Source organism: Nyctibius grandis, chromosome 7 (genome assembly GCF_013368605.1).
Source record: "Nyctibius grandis isolate bNycGra1 chromosome 7, bNycGra1.pri, whole genome shotgun sequence".
NCBI classification, from domain to species: domain Eukaryota; kingdom Metazoa; phylum Chordata; class Aves; order Nyctibiiformes; family Nyctibiidae; genus Nyctibius; species Nyctibius grandis.
This window is the reverse complement of record NC_090664.1, coordinates 1,284,531-1,304,447: the sequence shown is the minus strand read 5'-3', so window position 1 is coordinate 1,304,447 and position 19,917 is coordinate 1,284,531. Positions and strand designations below refer to the sequence as shown.

The 19,917-nt window shown below is 36.5% G+C and overlaps 1 protein-coding gene across 3 annotated transcripts in view; it reads right to left on the bottom strand.

Annotated features, from left to right (window-relative positions):
* Positions 1–19,917, bottom strand: part of PDCD6IP (programmed cell death 6 interacting protein) — a 32,574-nt gene that overhangs the window by 8,103 nt on the left and 4,554 nt on the right. For 2 of the 3 annotated variants that reach the window (XM_068405267.1, XM_068405266.1), the window contains exons 2-12: positions 17,702–17,756; positions 15,872–15,941; positions 12,554–12,681; positions 11,807–11,960; positions 8,543–8,643; positions 5,926–6,057; positions 3,291–3,513; positions 2,410–2,533; positions 1,556–1,733; positions 1,063–1,174; positions 110–279 (exon numbers count right to left, since the gene is read on the bottom strand). In XM_068405267.1, coding sequence (XP_068261368.1) covers positions 110–279; positions 1,063–1,174; positions 1,556–1,733; positions 2,410–2,533; positions 3,291–3,513; positions 5,926–6,057; positions 8,543–8,643; positions 11,807–11,960; positions 12,554–12,681; positions 15,872–15,941; positions 17,702–17,756 — 1,447 coding nt within the window. The remainder of the gene's footprint in view (positions 1–109; positions 280–1,062; positions 1,175–1,555; positions 1,734–2,409; positions 2,534–3,290; positions 3,514–5,925; positions 6,058–8,542; positions 8,644–11,806; positions 11,961–12,553; positions 12,682–15,871; positions 15,942–17,701; positions 17,757–19,917) is intronic. The other variant, XM_068405268.1, reaches the window with a different exon arrangement.

Genomic DNA, 19,917 nt, shown 5'->3' with positions numbered 1-19,917 from the left:
CTGTACCAACTGTGAAAGAAACAAGCAGCTAAGGATCAGCTTCAACAATTCCTGTAAGTTCCCTTTGTTAGATGAATAGACAAAATAGAGACACATTTCAATGCTTTACCTCACTTCCTTGCAATGTTTTTGCTGGGTTGGCAGAAGGAATGGCTGCATTGAGCTCTGACTCTGGCTTACACAGCAGTGCAATCGTATCCCGGTGAGACTGATAGCGCTCTTTAACCTGGCCATCCGCTTGCACAGCTTTATTCAGAATGTTGTGGTAATTGGCTCCCTCTGATGGTGGGAGGAAAAAAGGGTGTTTATAGCATTTCTAACTTGTTTTATCAGTCTTGAACCAGAGCAGTTTTCATGCTTTTCAGTAAATCTTCATACATTTTTATGAGCCTGCACATTATGAAGTTATTAAGACTTACAAATAAAATCTAAGCTACTAAGTTATGTTTTAAACAGTGCATAAACTAAACACCTATATTAATTCTCCAGGGAAGCATAAAAAAAGTGTACAAATGAACACTGGTTTGAGCTACTCCCCAGATTTAACACCCTGTAACTCAGCCAAACTAAGGCAGTGGTCCCCGGTTAGCTTCAAAACAACACATATTAAGCGCACTGAAAACACGCCGTAGTGATGGCCCTAAGTAGTCTAACTGCTGGGGAAAAACAAAATAAAACACCAAATCAAAAAGAAAATAACACCTTGATGAGAAACACAAAACAAAGATGTTAATATACAAAGAAAAATACACTAAAGTATTTAAGAGGTAATTGCAACCAGATTCTTAGGAGGGCAGTCACTTCTCATTACATATACTTTCTGAAACTTTAGCATGCACATGCACTCCAGGGGTACAAAAGCAGCAAAATTCTCTGCTATCACATCATCTTTCAACTCCAAATAACAGTGCAGATTCCAATAAGGGTATTTTGGCATAACCTCTGCTAAAATGAAATTTGTATCTTTAAAGATAATATCAGAGCATTGAAAACTACTTTAATCTACACAGTGAGAATGGATATTTTTAGAGCATCCCCAGAATCCAAAGCATGAAACTTTACCTGCCCTTAAAGGCTTATAGAGTTCATTGGATGCCGTTCTCTGCCAGCGTTCTTTGAATTTTGTTCTCAAGTCATTGTCTGTAGTTTCTTCTTCATCTAATAATCTTAGTGACTACAAGAATAAAATGTTACATGCATTATAAGCTATTCTAAACATGAACTAGCTACAAAATACACAGCTGGTGTAGAAAGTATAAAGAATGCTTATCTTTATAAATTTAATTTGGAAAATAAAATCGGGCATGAAAGGCACAAAGCACTCAAATTTCTTTAGAATGCTTCTCCCCCCAACAATTTTAAGAACAAAATACTTGTAAGAGGACATCCACATGTAACTGCACAGTTTTTGTATGGACTAAACATTTAAATGGCATATTTTAAAAGCACTATTATTTTGGATAATTGTGCACTTTTTCTATTGTCGTCTAAGGAGAACAAGTTGAGTGGCAGTGTTTTTTAAGAATGTTTTCATGTTAGCAGTTGCTGAGCTTACTTCATCTAAAATTTCTTTGTTCCTTTGTAGCAGTTCAGGCAGATCTTTGATCAGCTGATCAACAGTCTGGATTCCTCCCTGTTCAATCACAGACTTAGACTTGTTCAAAATAGACTGAGGAACAGTATCCCCAGACACATCTTCGATAGCAGCAGGAAGATTGAGGGAAGCCAACACACTGAAAAAGTAAACATGTTAAAGAGCAACTTGTTTGTAGTATTAGATGGTTTTATCCTGTAAATAACACTGTTATGCAAACCATCACACAGACAATTATAATGGAAACAGAGTACAATGTACTCCTGGAAAGAAATTTCAAGCTGAAAACTCTAAACGAACTCATAGTGTATACCTCACCAAAAATCAGTTTCAAAGCCTAGTCTTTTAGCACTTACAAAATATGGCAAACATTTTCAATAGTAACTATCTGGTAGATAAAGAAACAACTGCCTTGAGCTACATTCCTATCTTTCAGCTTGACATAAATTTTTTATTATAATTTATTTTAAATTTAGGGGAAAAAATATCATATATTGAGTCACTGGTGCAATCATGTGAATGTGAAAATCCTCTTAGATTAATGGAACTGGAACTTTTTCCAAGTAAGTGTCAGACTCTTAAAAATGAGAAAAGATTGAAGAGAATTAAATATTATTTGTTCTTAATATGCTTTCGGTCTTAACAACTGCAGAAAAGTAGTTTTAAATCCCCCTGTTATGGCTTAAGTTTGCCAGCCTACCATATAGTAATGAAAAACTGCTGCTGTAATCTGGGTGCCTGCAGGCTGCAAGGCAACCAGTGTTCATAGGCTGTTCCATAACTCCTCTGGATAAATTTAACAAGAAGCCACTTACCCATTTGCCAGATTTGTGGCTTCTCTCATCTGGGCTATTAACCTGTTTACCATATCTGCCTTTCTCTGGTTATAAACACTCACAGATTGCTGAACTTGCAATGGAACCATCTTCTCAAACAGGTCTGCAATTAAAGTAATATACATTACTCAAGTTGCACTGTGAAGCTAAAAGGACACAGATATCTTCACGAGCTCTTTCATACAGGTTGTACTACAGAGACTGATCTAAATAGTTTAAGATACTCTCTCCCACTCCCCAAGATGCCTTAAACCAAAAAAACCTATCTATTTCTACAGGTCTTTAGATTAGATTTCAGTTTTTAAGACTGAAATTGATTTAGAAATAATTTAAAGGCATTATATTTAAAACAATTGTAGGATTATAAATTAGATTTTCCTTATGGCTTACTTTCTAATTCTGCCTTTTTAAAGGAAGAAATGAGAAAGAAGAGAGGATCATTTGTCAGAACTCCCCTGTACAGCCAACAAACTGAAATTTTTCACCTTCATGGAAGGCCAGCAACTAGGTTAGTTAAAACTGTACAATTTGATACTTTTCCCTTCTATTAGTGTTCCTTCTGAAATTGAAAAGATTAGTTTAATATAGAAAATAGAGTTGCTGAGAAAATCTGATAAAATCTTTACGAGAAGGGTGCATTGCAGATAATGACTTTCAACCTGTGGTTTATTCTTCCAGTACTTTTTATCATCAAGTAGTAGAACAAACTGGAAAAGACAAACAGCACTTTCAAAAACACTGCTGCATACTTAATAGAATTCGAAAGTAAACGTTTACTTTTTCCTGGTACAAATGAACTTTGGTGGCCACATGTCTCACAAGGTAACAATTACCTTGTGCACGCCACACACTTGGCTTACCAGTGAATTTCTGACTGAGGGGAACAACAACTGGAGTAGCCTTCACAAGACTGGCTTTTCCAATGGACTCCAAATCTTTCAGGTCAGGAACCCGGTCATGGTAAATGAAGTCATTGTCTTTTTTGGCAGCTGTAAGTGCGCGGTTGATTTTGTCAACCAGATCTTTAACGTTTATATATTCATCATAACGAGATGCCACTGTTTTCACCAAGTCTGCTGCATGCTAAAAAAAATTTAAAATACAGTTAAAGTTAAAATAATAACTTTTCTTTCTCCTTTTTATATATACTTAGGAAAACAGATGAGCTTCCCAGTTAGCCAAGTAACTACTGACAATGTATATGGTCAATATTATTATTTCCTTAAGAAAATATTCTCCCCTTTTATATATAAAAAAGGAAAAAGGAGATTTTACTTGTTAAAATAGTTCATTACAAAAAAAAACCCCAATAAACAGTAACCAAGTTAATATCTCACAACAGCTTCACTATGACTGCAAAATCCAAAAGAAGTGGTCATGAGTTAGAGGCAAACACTCATTCAAAAAGAAAAAAAAAAAACACAAAACACCCAAAAAAAGGCAAAAAGCAGCCACCATGTCATTTTCATGTTTCATGAAACCCACAGCTTGCTTTTGCAGGTACTACACATTGTTTCTCTAACCTTGCTCACATCCACAAAGGCAGAGGCCAGAGCCCTGCTTTCACACCTGCCACTAACACCCATCTAACCTTGTGCAACGATGCTGGAATCCTACTGCAAATTAAAACAACATACAAGGTCTACTGTCTCTTCACTTCCCTCTGCTCAGCCTAGATGCAGTCCTGAGGTATCTGGTTTTCCTACACCCAATTTACTGCAGGAGAGATGCAAGACAAAACCTTGTCCTTTGATTGTATCTGTTCAATCCGGATCACGTTTGTGTTGTGAATGTGTAAAAACCAAATACTAAGAAGCAATGTCAGTCGAGGTTTACACACAGCAAATTCAAAAACTCAAACTTCTTGGGATTGTGAAGTAGAACCTGAGCTACAGTAAAAGTATATTTGAAATTTGCTGAGTTTTTTGCCACTTTCGATTGGGCCATAAATCACACAACAGTAGTTTTGGTTTGATACAATACTACAGTCTAACTAGCATTTGCCAGAAACAAAATGAGAGAAGAAACAAGGGTGTGTGTACATACTTTAATTTGGAACAATTACATTAATCTTTCCCCCATCCCCCCCAATTTAATCCATCTTTCTTCCAGCTTTTATAAAGGGAAATAAAGAGAATTACTTTATAGCAACTGCGTTTTTCAAAAACTCATAAAAAAGGATACTAAACCCCTAATTTAGAATAATTATGGAAGCAGTATTTTAATAACTGTGGAGAACAGGATTTAAGTTTCATCTTACTAATTGTATACAGGATTTTAACTTCAGACTACATGCTGTTCATGAAGCAGTGACAAAGTAACAATGGAGTATTTCCCCTCAGGCTTCACAAAAAAAACCCAAAAAAACCAAAACAAACCACAAAAAAATAAACCAAAAAAACCCCCCAAAAACGCCAAAAAAACCACCACAACAAAAAAAACCCACCAAAACTTTAACTACTCAGCATGAAGGAACACTTCCTGTAACACAACATGAAGAAAAATCATGGACACGAGATAATTTACTATACAATTTAACAGTGACAGTAAATTTGATACAGCCACACCTGCCAAGGGTGAGCACTAAAACCAGACATTAATATTCTCTTACAGTAGAGTCCTAGAAAAAGCAGTCTGCTAGGCAGTTTTGAAACTCAAGAATAAACAACTGATACACCTTCATCTATCACCTAGTAATGTAGTCATGATATAACTTGCTATTAGAAGCTCATACAGGCACTTCATTGTCATTCAAGCTCCATCCTGCACCAAGCCAATAAATGCATAATGGTAACTTTCAAAATGTTAATGTGACAGTCTTACATGCAAGTCTCTCAGCTCTCCTGCCTATCAATATCTAGATACTGCACAAGGATCCTAAAAAGTCAGTCAAAGTGGCACTTCATTCCCCTCCTCAAAGGATCAGGGGACTTGAAGAAAGTAGTTATTTTTAGCCATTTTTTTCCCTACTGTACTTAAAACATGAGAAGACCTTACTCATTACAACATCTATATCTGCGTTCCTCTAGAAACCAGATAGAGGCAAAATCTACAAAGACTAAAAATACACCCGTGTGTACGTTTTTCAAAAATTATTCAGACTTACATCTGGATTGCAGGAAAGGAGTCAGGTATAGAACAGGCAGAACTGTAATGTTTTGGGGATTTTTTAACAAAATTATTTAGGAAAATTTATAAACAAATCTATTATATTAGCTATACTGAGATAAGAAGCCAATGCAAAAGTAAAGATACAGACTTAACACGGCAAGCAGTATCAAACTGCCCAAAAATCATTACAATACATCTTTATAAAAGCTACAGAGAGACCTCTCATCTCCGCAGCTGCTAATAATTTGATTCATGTGATAAACATGCTCTGCAATTTTTGAATATCTTCAATTCTTAGCTATTTGAATTGTAGAATTCTGAGCTAGCTTTTCATGGTTTAAAGTTTTTCCACATTTTTCAGAGAAGAAAAAAAAAGTTACCCACCTGTAACCTCCCAATTTCTTCACCAAATTTCTTCTGCTGTTTCGCCAGGATAGACTGATGATATTCTGCATTGGCCTGCATAATGCAGTGCTTTGCAGCCAGAACAGGAAACACCTCCTGGAAATAAAAATACTGACCAGGGGAAAGTCCAACCACATTAACCACCACAGACAACATGGGAGGCAGGAAGAAAAAGGAAGAAGAAAAGGAAATTAGAATCAATCAATTAATGGTTTAGATAGGTTAAAACATTAGAAGTAAATGTCAGAGACCACGTGACTTTGCATAGATTGAATCCAGTCTTTATCTGCTGTTGCAAAATTCTTAGTTTCCATTATTTTAGATGAGCTACAATTTAAATTCAAGCCATGAAGTCACAACATTTACTCCAAACATTAGAAATGCATGCATATATTAGAAAGGATAGTTGCAAGAACACCCCCAAATGCCCCCAAGACAAAGCCAAGACAAAGTGTTCTTAAAAGAAGAGGAGAGGGGGAAGACAGGCCTTTTTTTTTTAATTTAACAAAGCAATTACACTTAAAACAGCAGCAGACCTATCAAGAAAGTAACTCTAAAATTATGAAAGCAAAGAACAAACAAAGAGGACCAATAACTATTGACATGGAAAGCAATTTAAAAGTCATTTTTAGACTTTCATGTAAATGCACTTATCTTCACAGGAGTACCAACCAAGACGTGAATAAAACATTACGCTGCAGCCCACAGTACGGGCATGGTCTTTGATCAAGGATTTGGCTTTACTGTTTTATTTCTTAAATCAAGGAGCACTGGAAAACCAGAGTGATGTTTTAAAGACCTCAGTATATAAAGACCTGCTTCTTCACATCTGTGCAAACTTGCTGTCCCCAGAGATGAAAAAAATAAAAAAAAGAGGGTAAATTTGGAAGCAAAAGCTGTCTGGGAGGCCCTGCAACCAGAGTCTGATGCATCAACTCAACCCCTATTTCACACTCCTAAGCAGGTAACTGTTCTCAGAGCTGGTGTTAACTCATGAAACCAGCAAACCTTATTATGTTCTTTCAAAGAATCAATTGACAGATTACTGTGCAACTGCAATAAGGAGCAGATCCATGGCTTAGAAAGGTCCACAACAACAAAAGACAAAGCAATGGCTTTATTATACCTCATTGCCTCTCGCAAATCAATCATAAACATAACACCTAAGGGAGAAATTGGCCCAATCTGCAAAACGCCACAGAATGTGTGAGAGGAAATGTGCATCTATAAAAGATTCTATCAAGCTGCAACCAAAAAAGATATCAATTCAACTTTTAAAAAGATTTTTTTTCAAAAATATACATAAAAAGTCACTGACTGGCCTACAAAGGCATTTGTGTAATTTATTTCTTAAGAATAAAAATGCATACTTTTACTTCAGTACAGCAGCCCTTACCCATACAGTTCCTGTCATTATCAAGATTCTATTCCACATTAGAAACCAGGGAAGGGGGGGGGAAGGAATAACACACCTAATTTTTTTGCCCAGAGGGAATAAAAGTGCCTTTAGCAAATACTTTGCCAATGATTTGACTAAGATTGCATATTAAGTTATAGGACCAGATATCAACCACTTCCATTTATCACTGGTAAAAATATTTTTAGTAAGTTTTCTAGTGTGTTTTTAGTAAATCTAGTATATCTCACATTTTATTTGTAACAAGAGAGACCACTGCAAGCTGAAATAGTTACTTTAGAGTTTTGAAACTATTAATGAATTAAAAATACCTGCAAATTAGCAACAAGGGATGCTTCCCAGGGACATTCACAAAAAGCACTATGGAAGACAACCTCCTACTTAGCTAGATATAAATTTCAAGAGTCCAACAGTATCAGAAGTAAATCTTATCCACCTTTTACATTTGCAACACTGCACAAAACATTTCCTACTATTTTATGATTTGAACATAATTGATACGTTTGATACATTGAAAACCTGCTCATTTTTAAAGTACTTGTTATAAAGCATATAAAGTGAAAAAAAATCATTCTGCATCTTCCAAAACCAACAGCACTCAAATGAACAGTCAAGACTAAATTGAGATAATTTACAAGTATCAAGAGTCTTTTGGGGTGGAGGAAGAGGAGGAGGGGGACAAAGGACACACAGCGACTTCCCGTCATGTTTTTCATTAACAGTTAAGTGAACAGTACCACTGTATTCATGCTGTCAACACGACAGCGAATTTCACATGAGAACATCGAGACTAGAAGCCAATTAAACCCCATTAGAAAGTGTTAGTTTGAAAAACAGATTTAGTAAGGCATTAAGTACTAAGAAGGCACCCCTAAATGCTATCATAAACATTTCAAGTTCACTTTAAATTAAATTTATTGCAAGTAAACACACTTCATGTAATAAGATTTCACTTATTTTTTAAAAAAAAAAAAAATCGCACTTTTTTCTCTTAAGGTTCTCCGCTGTTTTTCAGATTACAGGTTCATTTCCCTGAAACGCAGCAATATGTCAGCTTTTCTTGAGAAGACATTTTAAGTGTATTTCATCAAGTACACTGTAAACAATAACAGCTATTCACAATAACAGCAGACCCACAATAACAGCAGATCCCAGATTATTTCCATGAGCGTTACTAACCTTGGGCAAAGTATCTTTATATTGGCATTGTTTGTAAGCATCACCATAGTAATCTGCAGCTTGATTAGCTAGTTTAGCTATGATACCATCTTTCATTTTATCTGGGGGAAAGGGGAGAAAAAACAAAGAACAATTATGATTATCATCAGTTTTTACAAGTGAACAGGTAAATTACTTCATCTTCAAACAGCAACAACTGCATTCTAAGAGTACAGCATTACATTACAGCTCAATCGTGGGATCCCAGTCTTCCCTCTTGACATTCAGCTGCAGTTTCCAGATTTTCTACTTCAATCATGATGCTGAAGGTTCAGTCAGTTGTACAAGAAATCTTTTGGCAGCTGCTGGCATTTAAGCAGGATTAAGAGTGATGCTTTTACCTCGGACCAAGGGCAACCTGCCAATAAAAGCCGCAGTCCCACTCTAACCCTGGCAGCTTGTTCCCAGCCTTTCCCTTATGCCAGCACACGCATTTGTGCAGCCACAGTCAAAGAATTTAGCTGAAATCTAGTTAGCAAAAAACCAGTTAATTTTCAGCAGGATCTGTTCTCTAAACCAACTCCATGTCGGACTCTCAAAAATTTGCAGAAGTGCAACAGCAGAGCAGGCACTGCTCCTTTCCATGGCAGTCCACACCACCGTTAGCTTACAGTGAGTATAGAAACACCATTCCTAGACATAAATAACCACAGTTCCTCCAAGTGGTAGCCACTACTTCATACCAGAGCCGCATGTGCCTAGCAGCAGCAGTATGTCCTGCCTCACGTCCTCACCCTGTTCCTGAAGCCAAAACTGTTAAAAATAGGAGCATGCTGCATCTATCTTTATCTCCTTTTATAATCACCTCTGGCCTGCACTAGCAATTCAGCCTTCTAAGACAAGGCAGGCAATCAAAGCAAACATTGGCTATCCACTCTAAATAGCTGCCCTTACAAACGAGTACCCTCTGATTCAGGTGATTTTCATGCACTGCCAGACTGATAGCATGAGTGGGGGGTACGCAGAGATTAGGAGGTCTGCAGAGTATGCTTGATTGCCAAAATTAAATCAAAAGAATTCCCAAGCAGGCTGCTCATTCTAGCATACTCACACATCCATCTACAACACTTCAAGCATGAGCTATGACATATTTACCTTCTATGAGTAAATGCATTTAAGGTATGCCAGAAAGATCTTTTCACTGTGGAACGGGATTTAGACAACAAACAGAGGGAAAGCAGCTTGAGTTCTAGCAACTTACTACTTTGACACAATGTTTCTGTCCAGTGCACTAAATATTTAATGAAACCAAAACAAGGAGTATCTAAATAGACTGTCCTCCCAGCCCCACCTAGTGTGTGATAGCTGCACCTTCCTTCATAGAGCCTCAGCTCTAAGAAAAGAAGAAAATATTGGCATATTAGCTACATTTCCATTAACAAAGGAGTGTTAAGAGGAGACTCATCTGTCCATGCAGACAGCTCAGAATAGAACTTTCACTATCAGAAGCTTTAGTTTTCACTCGCGTATCTTTAAAATACAATGCAAGCCTTGGGATGGAACAGCAAACACACACAGACTTAAAGACACTTAAAGAAAACATTAAGAAAGGCTGAGAAATTAAAGAGCTGATCTGTAGTTATGCAGTGGAGTTACATTTGGCCGAGCAATTTGGGTTTTGCAAAACACCTCCGCTTTCTTTCAACTTGTGAATAAACTCAGTTCTATTAGAAATAACATTATCAGCTGGTAACCTGCTAAATGGACTGTCTCACATGAGAGAACAACCAGAAAATTGCAAGTAAGGTAAATAGTCAATGCAGCAAGAAGCTAAATTTGAGTTTAGAGATCAAACTTTGAAGCATTTCCACTTGAAAAACAGGTTTCTGAAGTTAATCATGTTGTCAGACATGATTCTTCACAACATGCCTTTCCTGCCAGGGAAAAGAACATCTACATCTGGCAAAATCTACAGCCTCCATAGTCTGATGATGATTAACCTTACTGTCCTTCTAACATGGGCAGACTTGTGGTCTTGGGAGCAGTCACAAAAGTCTTCAGTTCACTGGGCAGACGTGGGTTTTAGATCAGCCTTGCTTTGTCTTTTTCACATTTTAGGTAAGAAATCGAGGTGACAGAAAGATCTGTTTCCCATGCAAAATGAGGTAAGCGTCTGCTCCTGCTCTGAAGAAAAGTTTCAAGCATTTGTTATAGAAATTTATTTCAAAGCAATGTCCAAATAGCCAGAGACTAAAATACTGCTACCAGCATGATAAAGAACATAAACATAATTTATCAGTTGGCTGAAGGACAGTGGTGTCTCATTGAGATTCTCCTAAAAGCAGTAAGGCTACAAGAATTTTCAGGGATCTTCCCTGTGTAGAGAAGAAACATTCCAGTTAAGATAACTCCTGTCTTCCTCCACTGTATTCCAAACAATCGGGGGAGAGAGAGCAGTTAGTGGACAGTCACATGGACCTAAGTCTTTAGTTCTACTTTTAGATGTCTGTCATTTCTAGATGCACAACTTCTTGTAAATACAGAGAGAAGAGCAGTATAGCAAACAGTAAGGGATCTTGTATTGAAGATAGTACTGCTCCGCAGGAAAATTCTTTGAAGTGTATGTACTTTAATAGTTGTATTAAAATATGCAGCCTCTGAATCAGTATTTCACAATCAGCCTTTAACAGGGACATGATTTTTTTGTTCTACCTGGAGAATTTCACTTTCCAAGATAAACTGGGCATTCTCAAAGTTAGACTTGTTCAAAGAGTTCCTCTGTTAAAATTAGGAGCAAACAAACAGAATTTGTTTCCCCTAAACTCTTGGGAAATTTCCTTTGTTTCCTAGCACAGGCATTTCTTCCTGAATTCTCACGAAATCATTCCCCAGACAGAGGAAGAGGGGAGCAGTGGCAAAACCCCTATGCACCATTTCTAGTACTCTCAGTTCTTTTAGAGAATGTCTTTTGTTCTCAAGAGGGAAAAGGAAAAAATATAAACGAACAAAATCCTTTGTAAAGAGGAATACTAATGGTTTTAGACAAAAAAAGAAAGGGAAGGCAAATGGGACAACTGCATTGTCAGGTGAACCTCGGACAAATCCTTAAGCACTAACTGTAGTTTGTGTTTAATGACCTGCAAGGGGTGGGCGGGGATTCAGCAAAGGCAAAAATAAAAGCTTCTGGAAGGTCCTTTATAAGCTCTTAATAACTGAAAACACTTGTAAGTTTTTGTGGAAGTTCTAATGACCACATAAATATACAAGCCAAAAAAGACAATATACCTCTTGTAGCTTTCAAAAAAAAGACTTCTTGGGCTTGAGCCAACATAATAAGACTGAGAGTTCCAACTGTGTCTGGAGAGATGTCCACTGTAGGTTCTCGATTCAAGGCTGACAGAACAGTGTCTTTAATGTGCTGGAAAGCACCACTTGCAAACTACGCAAAACAAAATCATATATTATCATTCATGCATCCAAACAGATTTTTTCTCTAACAAATATCATACAAACAACAATTTCAAAAAAAACCCTTGAGCTTTTTTGGTATATCGTCTCCCATTTATTGTTTAGCCACTAAAAACAATTCCTTTTGACTTGCTCTTGAAGCCACTTATACCGAGACATTTATCAAGACAGACTGTAAGTAAAGGTATATTGGCTACACCTAACGGCATAAGAACAGGGAAATTTTAATGCATTCCACAAAGAAGAAAGAAAGAGATTATTACTTGTTAAAAGTAAAATTCATACTAGCTAAAACTATTAAATCTTAAGCTGAAGGTTACTAGTTACCAACACACTTGAGGGAAAGGGTACAGGGAACTGTGTGGAATTAAATCCTTCAAAGCTGGTAAATAAATATGAGCCAAGACCAGGTACTTAGCCAACCCACCTCTGCAATCAAGAGAGGGAAAATATGTATATATATTTATGTACATATATATATAGCCTTAATACTGAAAGATACTGATTTGATGTTCTAAGATTAATAATTCTGAATTCCTAAGCATAAGCAGGGAGCCTCTGTACCTGATAATGCTTAGCTGCAGCCTTCAGTCCTTCATCGTTATCTAGATTCTGTTCTGCTGCAATCTGGCTTGCCAATGCTCCACAGTTGAACAAAACACAGGTCTTCTCATACCCCAAACTTGCCAAAGCTGCAATCAAAACAGACAGTTAGCCATACTGTTAAGAAAATAAACTTCAGTACTCTAGCATCCTACAGATGAGGCCAACGCTGCTAATACATGTATTTAAAGATACCAACAGTTTCAAGCCAAAAAAACCAACACAATCATGCTGAACTTTTAAAAGTCAAAGTCATCTTCATTCTGAAGGCTTCACATAGTCTAATTTAGTACTTCCACAAACGTTTCAACATGAGGAACTACAGAGAGTGGCATAAAGTATAAAAGCAGTAGCATGAAAATCTACACAATACACAAAATAATTTCAAAGTCTTTCTAAGTAGAGCACAGCTTTTTGGCTCCTGAAGATAAACACACGCATTACTGAAGGATAATCTGAAATATGAACATCTGTGCATTAATAATTTTGCAATAACTGCCCAATTACATGCTCTTACGGTACCTTGGATGCAAGATTAACTACCTTTCTCTCACTGAAGCCATCCTCTATCTTACTACCTATTGAAATGCAGGGAATTTTTCACCTCTCAAAGCTATTGTTTCAGACTGAAAATACTGACAAATATCTTGGTTATCCACGTACCAAAATAGCTAAGGATTTACTTAATTAAAACTTGTGCTCACTAGACAGCAGTGTGGGCCTCTCCAGACTCAACTCCTGTAGTACTTACCAGCCCCAGAGGATGGAGCCCACACTTTTAGAAACAGTAATACCCAAACAGGAACCATTTTGAATCTATTAATTGCTTTCAAAAGGTTATTGGCCACATGCAAGTGCTGGGAAATCTAAAGACAGCCGATATTAGTTTCCTACTACTGTTAAAAAGTGTCTAGACACTGCTCTTGGAGAATACAGAAAACTCAACTAGCGAATTTTCAACTTCACAATCCCAGATACAACTTCTAAGTTATCCTCAAACCATGAAGGTACTAAAGAGGCACATTTGTTTCGTTTCACTAACATCCAGCCTCCTTATACAGCTACATATTTACCCAAGATATCTCTGAAGTTTCAATGTTAGCACTTCCTGACCTGCACTAAATTTTCAGAGAAGCAGACACAAACGTGACATGCCATTTTTTCCATTTTTGCTTCCCTGAGTGAAAAGTGACAGTCACTGTATTTCATCAAGATAATAGTCATTTATCTAGATCATCTCTCTTCTGTAGTTTATTTTCCAGAATTTTTCTAAAAAGAACATCTTATACAACTTACACATCATTCAACAGACTGAAACAAACACAGGAAGGAAAGAAAATATGGCTTTAAAGTTTCTGAAGGGCAAAATTACTTTACATGCAGAATTACTTTATACTCTGGACTGCATCTCAAGTGTGGATTTACTACAGTGACAACAGCTGCTTAGCAATATAGCTCTTCCTCAGACTCATCTGTTTATAGTTCTACCTATTAGTTAAGCCAACATATTTCAGATTACATGCCGTGCTGTGAACTGGGTCACTTTTCAAGCAGCCACACTATCTGTCAGCTACCCCTGTGATATAGACGTGGGATTCAGGGCAAGATGGGAAGAAAACAGTTCGTCACCACAGTGAGAACCAGAACTCTCAAGTTACATCCCTGCATTTTGGCCCCATGGAAGTCAAAGGAGTTTTACATTGAATTTCTATCTGGAGACAGGATCACCTCCTCTTTAGAAGTCAACAGAAATTTTGCTCCCTCAGTAACTGAAACTTTGCTTTACACTGAGAAAACCCACTGCTAATTCTGATCTGAAATAGAGATACACACATGCTATAGTTAATCTGGAGAGCAGCATCTGGATAATCTGCAACACAGCACTGTAAAAATATATATTAAACGACTCCTTTTGTTAATTTCTTTCCACTAAGATCTGCTTTGAAGTTTCAAAATAAAATTTATTCCATTGCTTGTTAACTGAGCATCACTCACATCTCAGTTAAGAATTTCTTTGATATTTCACATGGACTGTTGCATAAATCTCTAGCCATCTGCCTCACAGATCATTTAGACTAGTATATAATTAACCTGCAGACAGGCAAGCTTTCTCAAGCTGCTGAAACATCACATTTATTCAGATTCTCAGGGTAATCATCACCACTATGATTACTGATTCTTTTTCTCACAATTATTATAAATCTCTGACAATTTACAGACTATGCTTAAGTCATAATCAAATATTTTGAACTTTACTATGAAACAGGTTCAATCATCATGAACCAAAGAAAACAGAACCAACCAAATTCTGAGCAAAAAAAACACAGCATCTTCAGGAAGGTCTCCAATTATCCCAAAGGACTTCTAAGAACAGTCAGAAAATAAGGCAAGGAAAGGTGTGCAACACCTGCTTACGCATAGGAACGCGGTGTATTGTTACACATATAGTTCACACAAGCACAACTTTAGCAGGTGTATTCAGAACATGGAAAACTGCAAAGACTTTCAGTAGTTGCTAACAGAGAACTATATGAAGGACACAAAAACAATAGCTCCTCGCTTAACTCAAAAGAATTGAGTCTTAGTTTCTCTACTGGCAAGTGTTCTGAATCCATTTAATGATCCTGAATTTGCAATGCAGAATTGTCCCTTTATGACTACAACAAATCATAGACTCAAACTCCTTATGTCTGCAGGAAACAAACACAATTTTTTTTATTTCCAAGTGTTCAAATCTGTATGAAAATATTTTAAAAAGAAGTGATAGGAGAATCATTTCACAGCATGGGCAGATCCTTCTATCCTCTTGAACAAAATGTGACATCAGACTAGGTTACTGAAGCCAGCGGCCATCAATCCCCTTCTGGAGGGGACTCACTCACAAGCACATCCCAAGAGGATGTTATTCATTTAGAACAGTAAGAGCTGGCTTACCAAAAACCTACTACTGAAACTTAATGTTAACTTGAACAATTTTGATTAATGTCAGTTGGGCTTGCTCCCAGAAAAGGTCTGAGGAGCAGACAGCACAACTATTATCAGACTGCACATCTGTTTGTGCCTCTGGAAAACTAATTTTAAATCTCAATTTTAGAGAAATTCTTTGCATGGTGCACATTTATTCATTACCAATGTTGAAGTGATTCATCTGTTACCAATATAGTTGAACTCATTTGAAAGCTACATTGAGAATACTAGAAAGACTACTACCAATTCAGCTATATAAAAACATTCTCAAAATTCATGATCAATAGTTGCACTTTTGGTACATTCACATACCCAATTTGGCAGATCCTCCAAAAAGTGATCCTTTATCAAAAGCATCTTTCCATGTAAATGTTACACAGACCTGGAAGTTGTGAAAAAGAAAGATCTTTATCTCTAAATTACATATGAAATCTTCAGAAAACATCCCAAATTCACATATTTATCCTTTTATATTCTAATTGCATAAAACATTTAATCTACATGTAACATTATGAACATCCTGGAAGTTTCAGGAAATCATCGAGTTATTTAAAAAAAATTTATTCTACCTTTTTTCCTTCCTGTTAGTTTGCTCAAAACATTTCAAGCAGACAAGACAGAAATTCTCAAAATAATCTTTCAACTCTGCTCGTATTCTGAGTGATAGATAAATTTATTTCCAAAACAAGATATTCCCCTCCCAAGAAATCTGACAGTTTGGTACAGTCACAGTTAAAGGAATCCACCCAACCAGACAGTTTCCACTGTTTAAATTACTAGCGTATTTGGAACTGTTTTGCAATACCAAAAATCACTCATTTTTATGAGTTAATTCAATAGCAGCATTATCAGGAAATACACTCAGGAAAGAGAGAGCAGGTAAAAACAGTGTGTTTTATATTACACTTCCAGCATGTACTTCATAGACAATGCAAATACTTCATAGAATCTGCTCTGAAGTTCCACAATTTGATTCCTTATTCAGCTGATCAAACTAGCTGTAGGCAACTGGTATCAGACCAGAAAAGAGAGCAAAATTCCTCGTTTTAAAGTTGTTGGGGACAATAACTTCAGAAAGAGTACAGTACTGTTTGATAATGTATTTTCCTCTCGCAGCAATACTAGCTCATGCAGTTCTGGTCCCCAGCTGTTTACTGCTGATTCCACTGCTTCTTCCCTTTGATGGAACAGTTTACAGATCTGCAGAACTTGCTCTTAAAGTTTTCCAGTTTTCCATGTCTCAGGGTTTGCAGATCACTATATCAAAACATTTGCACACTAAAAACCAAAGTGTAGTTCCTGGCTACAAGTGAATGCAGCTACATGCAAAACTCAAATCAGTTTGAACTGTGTTAAAACTATTCCCTTACTTGTAACTTGTAAGTCTGAAATAAGTATTTTCTTTTAATCATTACATTACCATTTAAATATGATTTGATCAGGAAAGAAATGGAAATTCTGTCCTATTTGTAAACACATCCAAAGAAAACCTACATCTTTTTCCACCAAAATACAGAAGCCTAAAGATCTATTCCAGTCTCCACCTGAGTAAGACTTCAATAAGCTGAATTTCTCCATAGAGTCAGAATTCTAAAGAAATATGGTAGAAAAAAAAACTTAATGAACACCATATCTATACAAAAATTATGAAGTTTGTAGATGCAGAAGTAGGAATAAAGTGGTAAGCTCTAAAGTAGGCTAATTCTGTTAGCTGTTGTGAATGAAACATCTGCTATATTTAAAAACCAAAGATCATATTCCATCCATTACTAAAGGTTTTCCCACAGAAATTATGCTTTTAAAAGCCTTTATAACATAGCATGAAACAGACTTCTTGGAAAAAAGCGAGTGGAAATCAGCACAGCACAACTCTTTCTGACCTAGACCACAGTGACCACTAGTCAAAGTCAAAACATTTCTGAATGTGTAAAATGAAGGCAGTTATGGCCACGAGAGGTGAAGTTTCAGTATAGGCTATATGTGAGCACCGACTAGAAAATAAACAGAGATCAGGAAAATAAGGCTCAAGGAAATTAAATGCCTTGCCTGAGAGCAGTACTGTTTAGTGGATTAGGTACAGGCTTAGAAGTCATACATCTTAGGTGCCATGATTCAGTGTAATGGTTTGCTAAGTCTTCTTACCTGATTTTCAGAGAATGGAAACTTTGGTTCAATTGAACACAGCTGATCATAGTATCTACATAAAAAAAAAGAATAAACAGCTATTAGATAAATTGAATTAAGAGTTTTGTTTCTTACATCGGCACATTAGAAAAAGGGTGCAAAAATCCCCCACACAAATAAGTTGTGAAGCTCGTTCATAACTATGGAGGATTTGCAGGAGACAGAAATTCTGCCTAAAGGGATTTTTTCAGTAGAGGAACAAGTTCAACTGGAGGTAGTCGTCCAGAGATAGTGTGGAAACCCTGTCTCAGTCAGAAGGAGAAGAGTATCACAGATGAAGCTGACCCACTTGATGGAGGGTGGATTAGAAAAGAATGTCAGGCAAAGGAGTCCCTGTACACATACAGGAAGACAAAGAGCACATTAGACATTAAGTCATGCTGCAGAAGTAAATGAAGCATTTAACATCATATTAACGAGCTACGCTGCACTCTCTTGATCTGAACATTACATCCCACTTGCCTATAATTTCTGACTCATCTGTTTAAACTTAAACTTCTTTGAAATAGATGCCATTTGCCTTGCACAGTATCAACTGGAAAGCCTAATCCTTGATAAAATTCTTTAGTTGTAAGCTTAGTTTTCATTAGAGTATACTGTAGCAGTCACAGTGAATTAAAACCAAAAGTTTCTCTGTGCCAATATTTTGTCTACTCGCAGTGGAAGATGTTTAGGAAAGAATGCCAGGAAGATAATATAGCAAGTGTAGCACAGTCCCTCACATAATCTATCCAGGTAACAGTTAGTAATTCAAAGTCTTCCTGAGTTGGACCCTGCACCTGCACCACTTGTTAAACATGACAGGCTGGATGCAGAACAGAAAACCTTTAAACTGCCAACTGCTGAGAACACTTAACATGTGAAGCCTGTTTCCTATACTCTTCCTGTAGCACTTGCCACATGGGCATACACCCAACATTATACTGGTCAAATTCTTTTTTTTTAACAATTTATATTCCCGATATACAAAACACCTTGTAGTAATGAGTTTCACAGTCTGAAATAAGGTTAACATTGTTCCTGTTTTCTTACATTACATTATTAAATATTAATCACTATTGATCTAGACATAAAGCAGATGTACAATGTCTATGTTTGTTTAAAAATTCAAGAAGCATTTTTAAAAGTCATATACAACAATAAAATGTTAGTGTTAGCATACTCTTCAGTGAATTGTATCTGCCAACGTATATAATACTACAGGTTTCTGACTTCAACTGAACCAGTGCAATTTAAGACACAATATACTAAGCTGTATAAAAAGCTATAATAATGTGCAACAGTAACCCAGCAGGACTTCCACTAATAACCGAGTTGAAAGAAATTGCTCCTAAGGAAAAAAAAAAAAAAAGTCTGCAGATGTTTACTGTGACAGCAGTTGAATCAAGATTAATTTTTACTTTTAACAACTTACCAAGTATGTGAAAGGCACAGCTAAAAAAAGAAAAACACACATACACAAAAACCAAATCTTAATGTGAGTTCTAAAGCTAATGGTAATTTTTCTCACTGTCTATGCAAATCTATGAAGCTGTATTCTACCTTGCCATACTTCAGCATTAAGGTTGCTAGTACAAGAGCAGCCATTACAAAGTCAGATTTCAAATACACCTCCACTGAGAGACTTAACTTTACAGATCAAAGGTGTTTTTCAGAAAGAACTAAAATATTGGCAATAACAAGAGTCTGATCATTTTAAGCTATGTGATAGTACAGTAATTAATTTCTTCCAACGTTTATGAAGCTGGCACATGAAAGGTACTGGCTTTAAAAGAAAGTATATTTATTTTTTGTAAAAGATTTTCATTTGTCCGTTTTCTTCATCTTTCATTAGATGGTCACACCTTGAAAGCACATACCACTTGAAACAAAGCAATAGTTTAAAAAAATTGTAACTAAATTATATTTAAGTGACCTTACATCCACGGCTTGTTCTATAAAAATCACATACAACAAGCATCCCTTTTGTAGTTAGAGAAACGCAGCTTTGCATGTTGATGCTCTCTCATCCATTTAGGTTTGGTCTGATTTATCACACCATCACACTTTTTTTTTTTCCCCACTTCCTAATCGGTTTCACTGATACAGGTTAACACAAGCAGTACAAAAATGGTTCAACACTAGCACTGAAGATCACTTCAACTGATATATTTAAATATACTTCCTTCACTGCC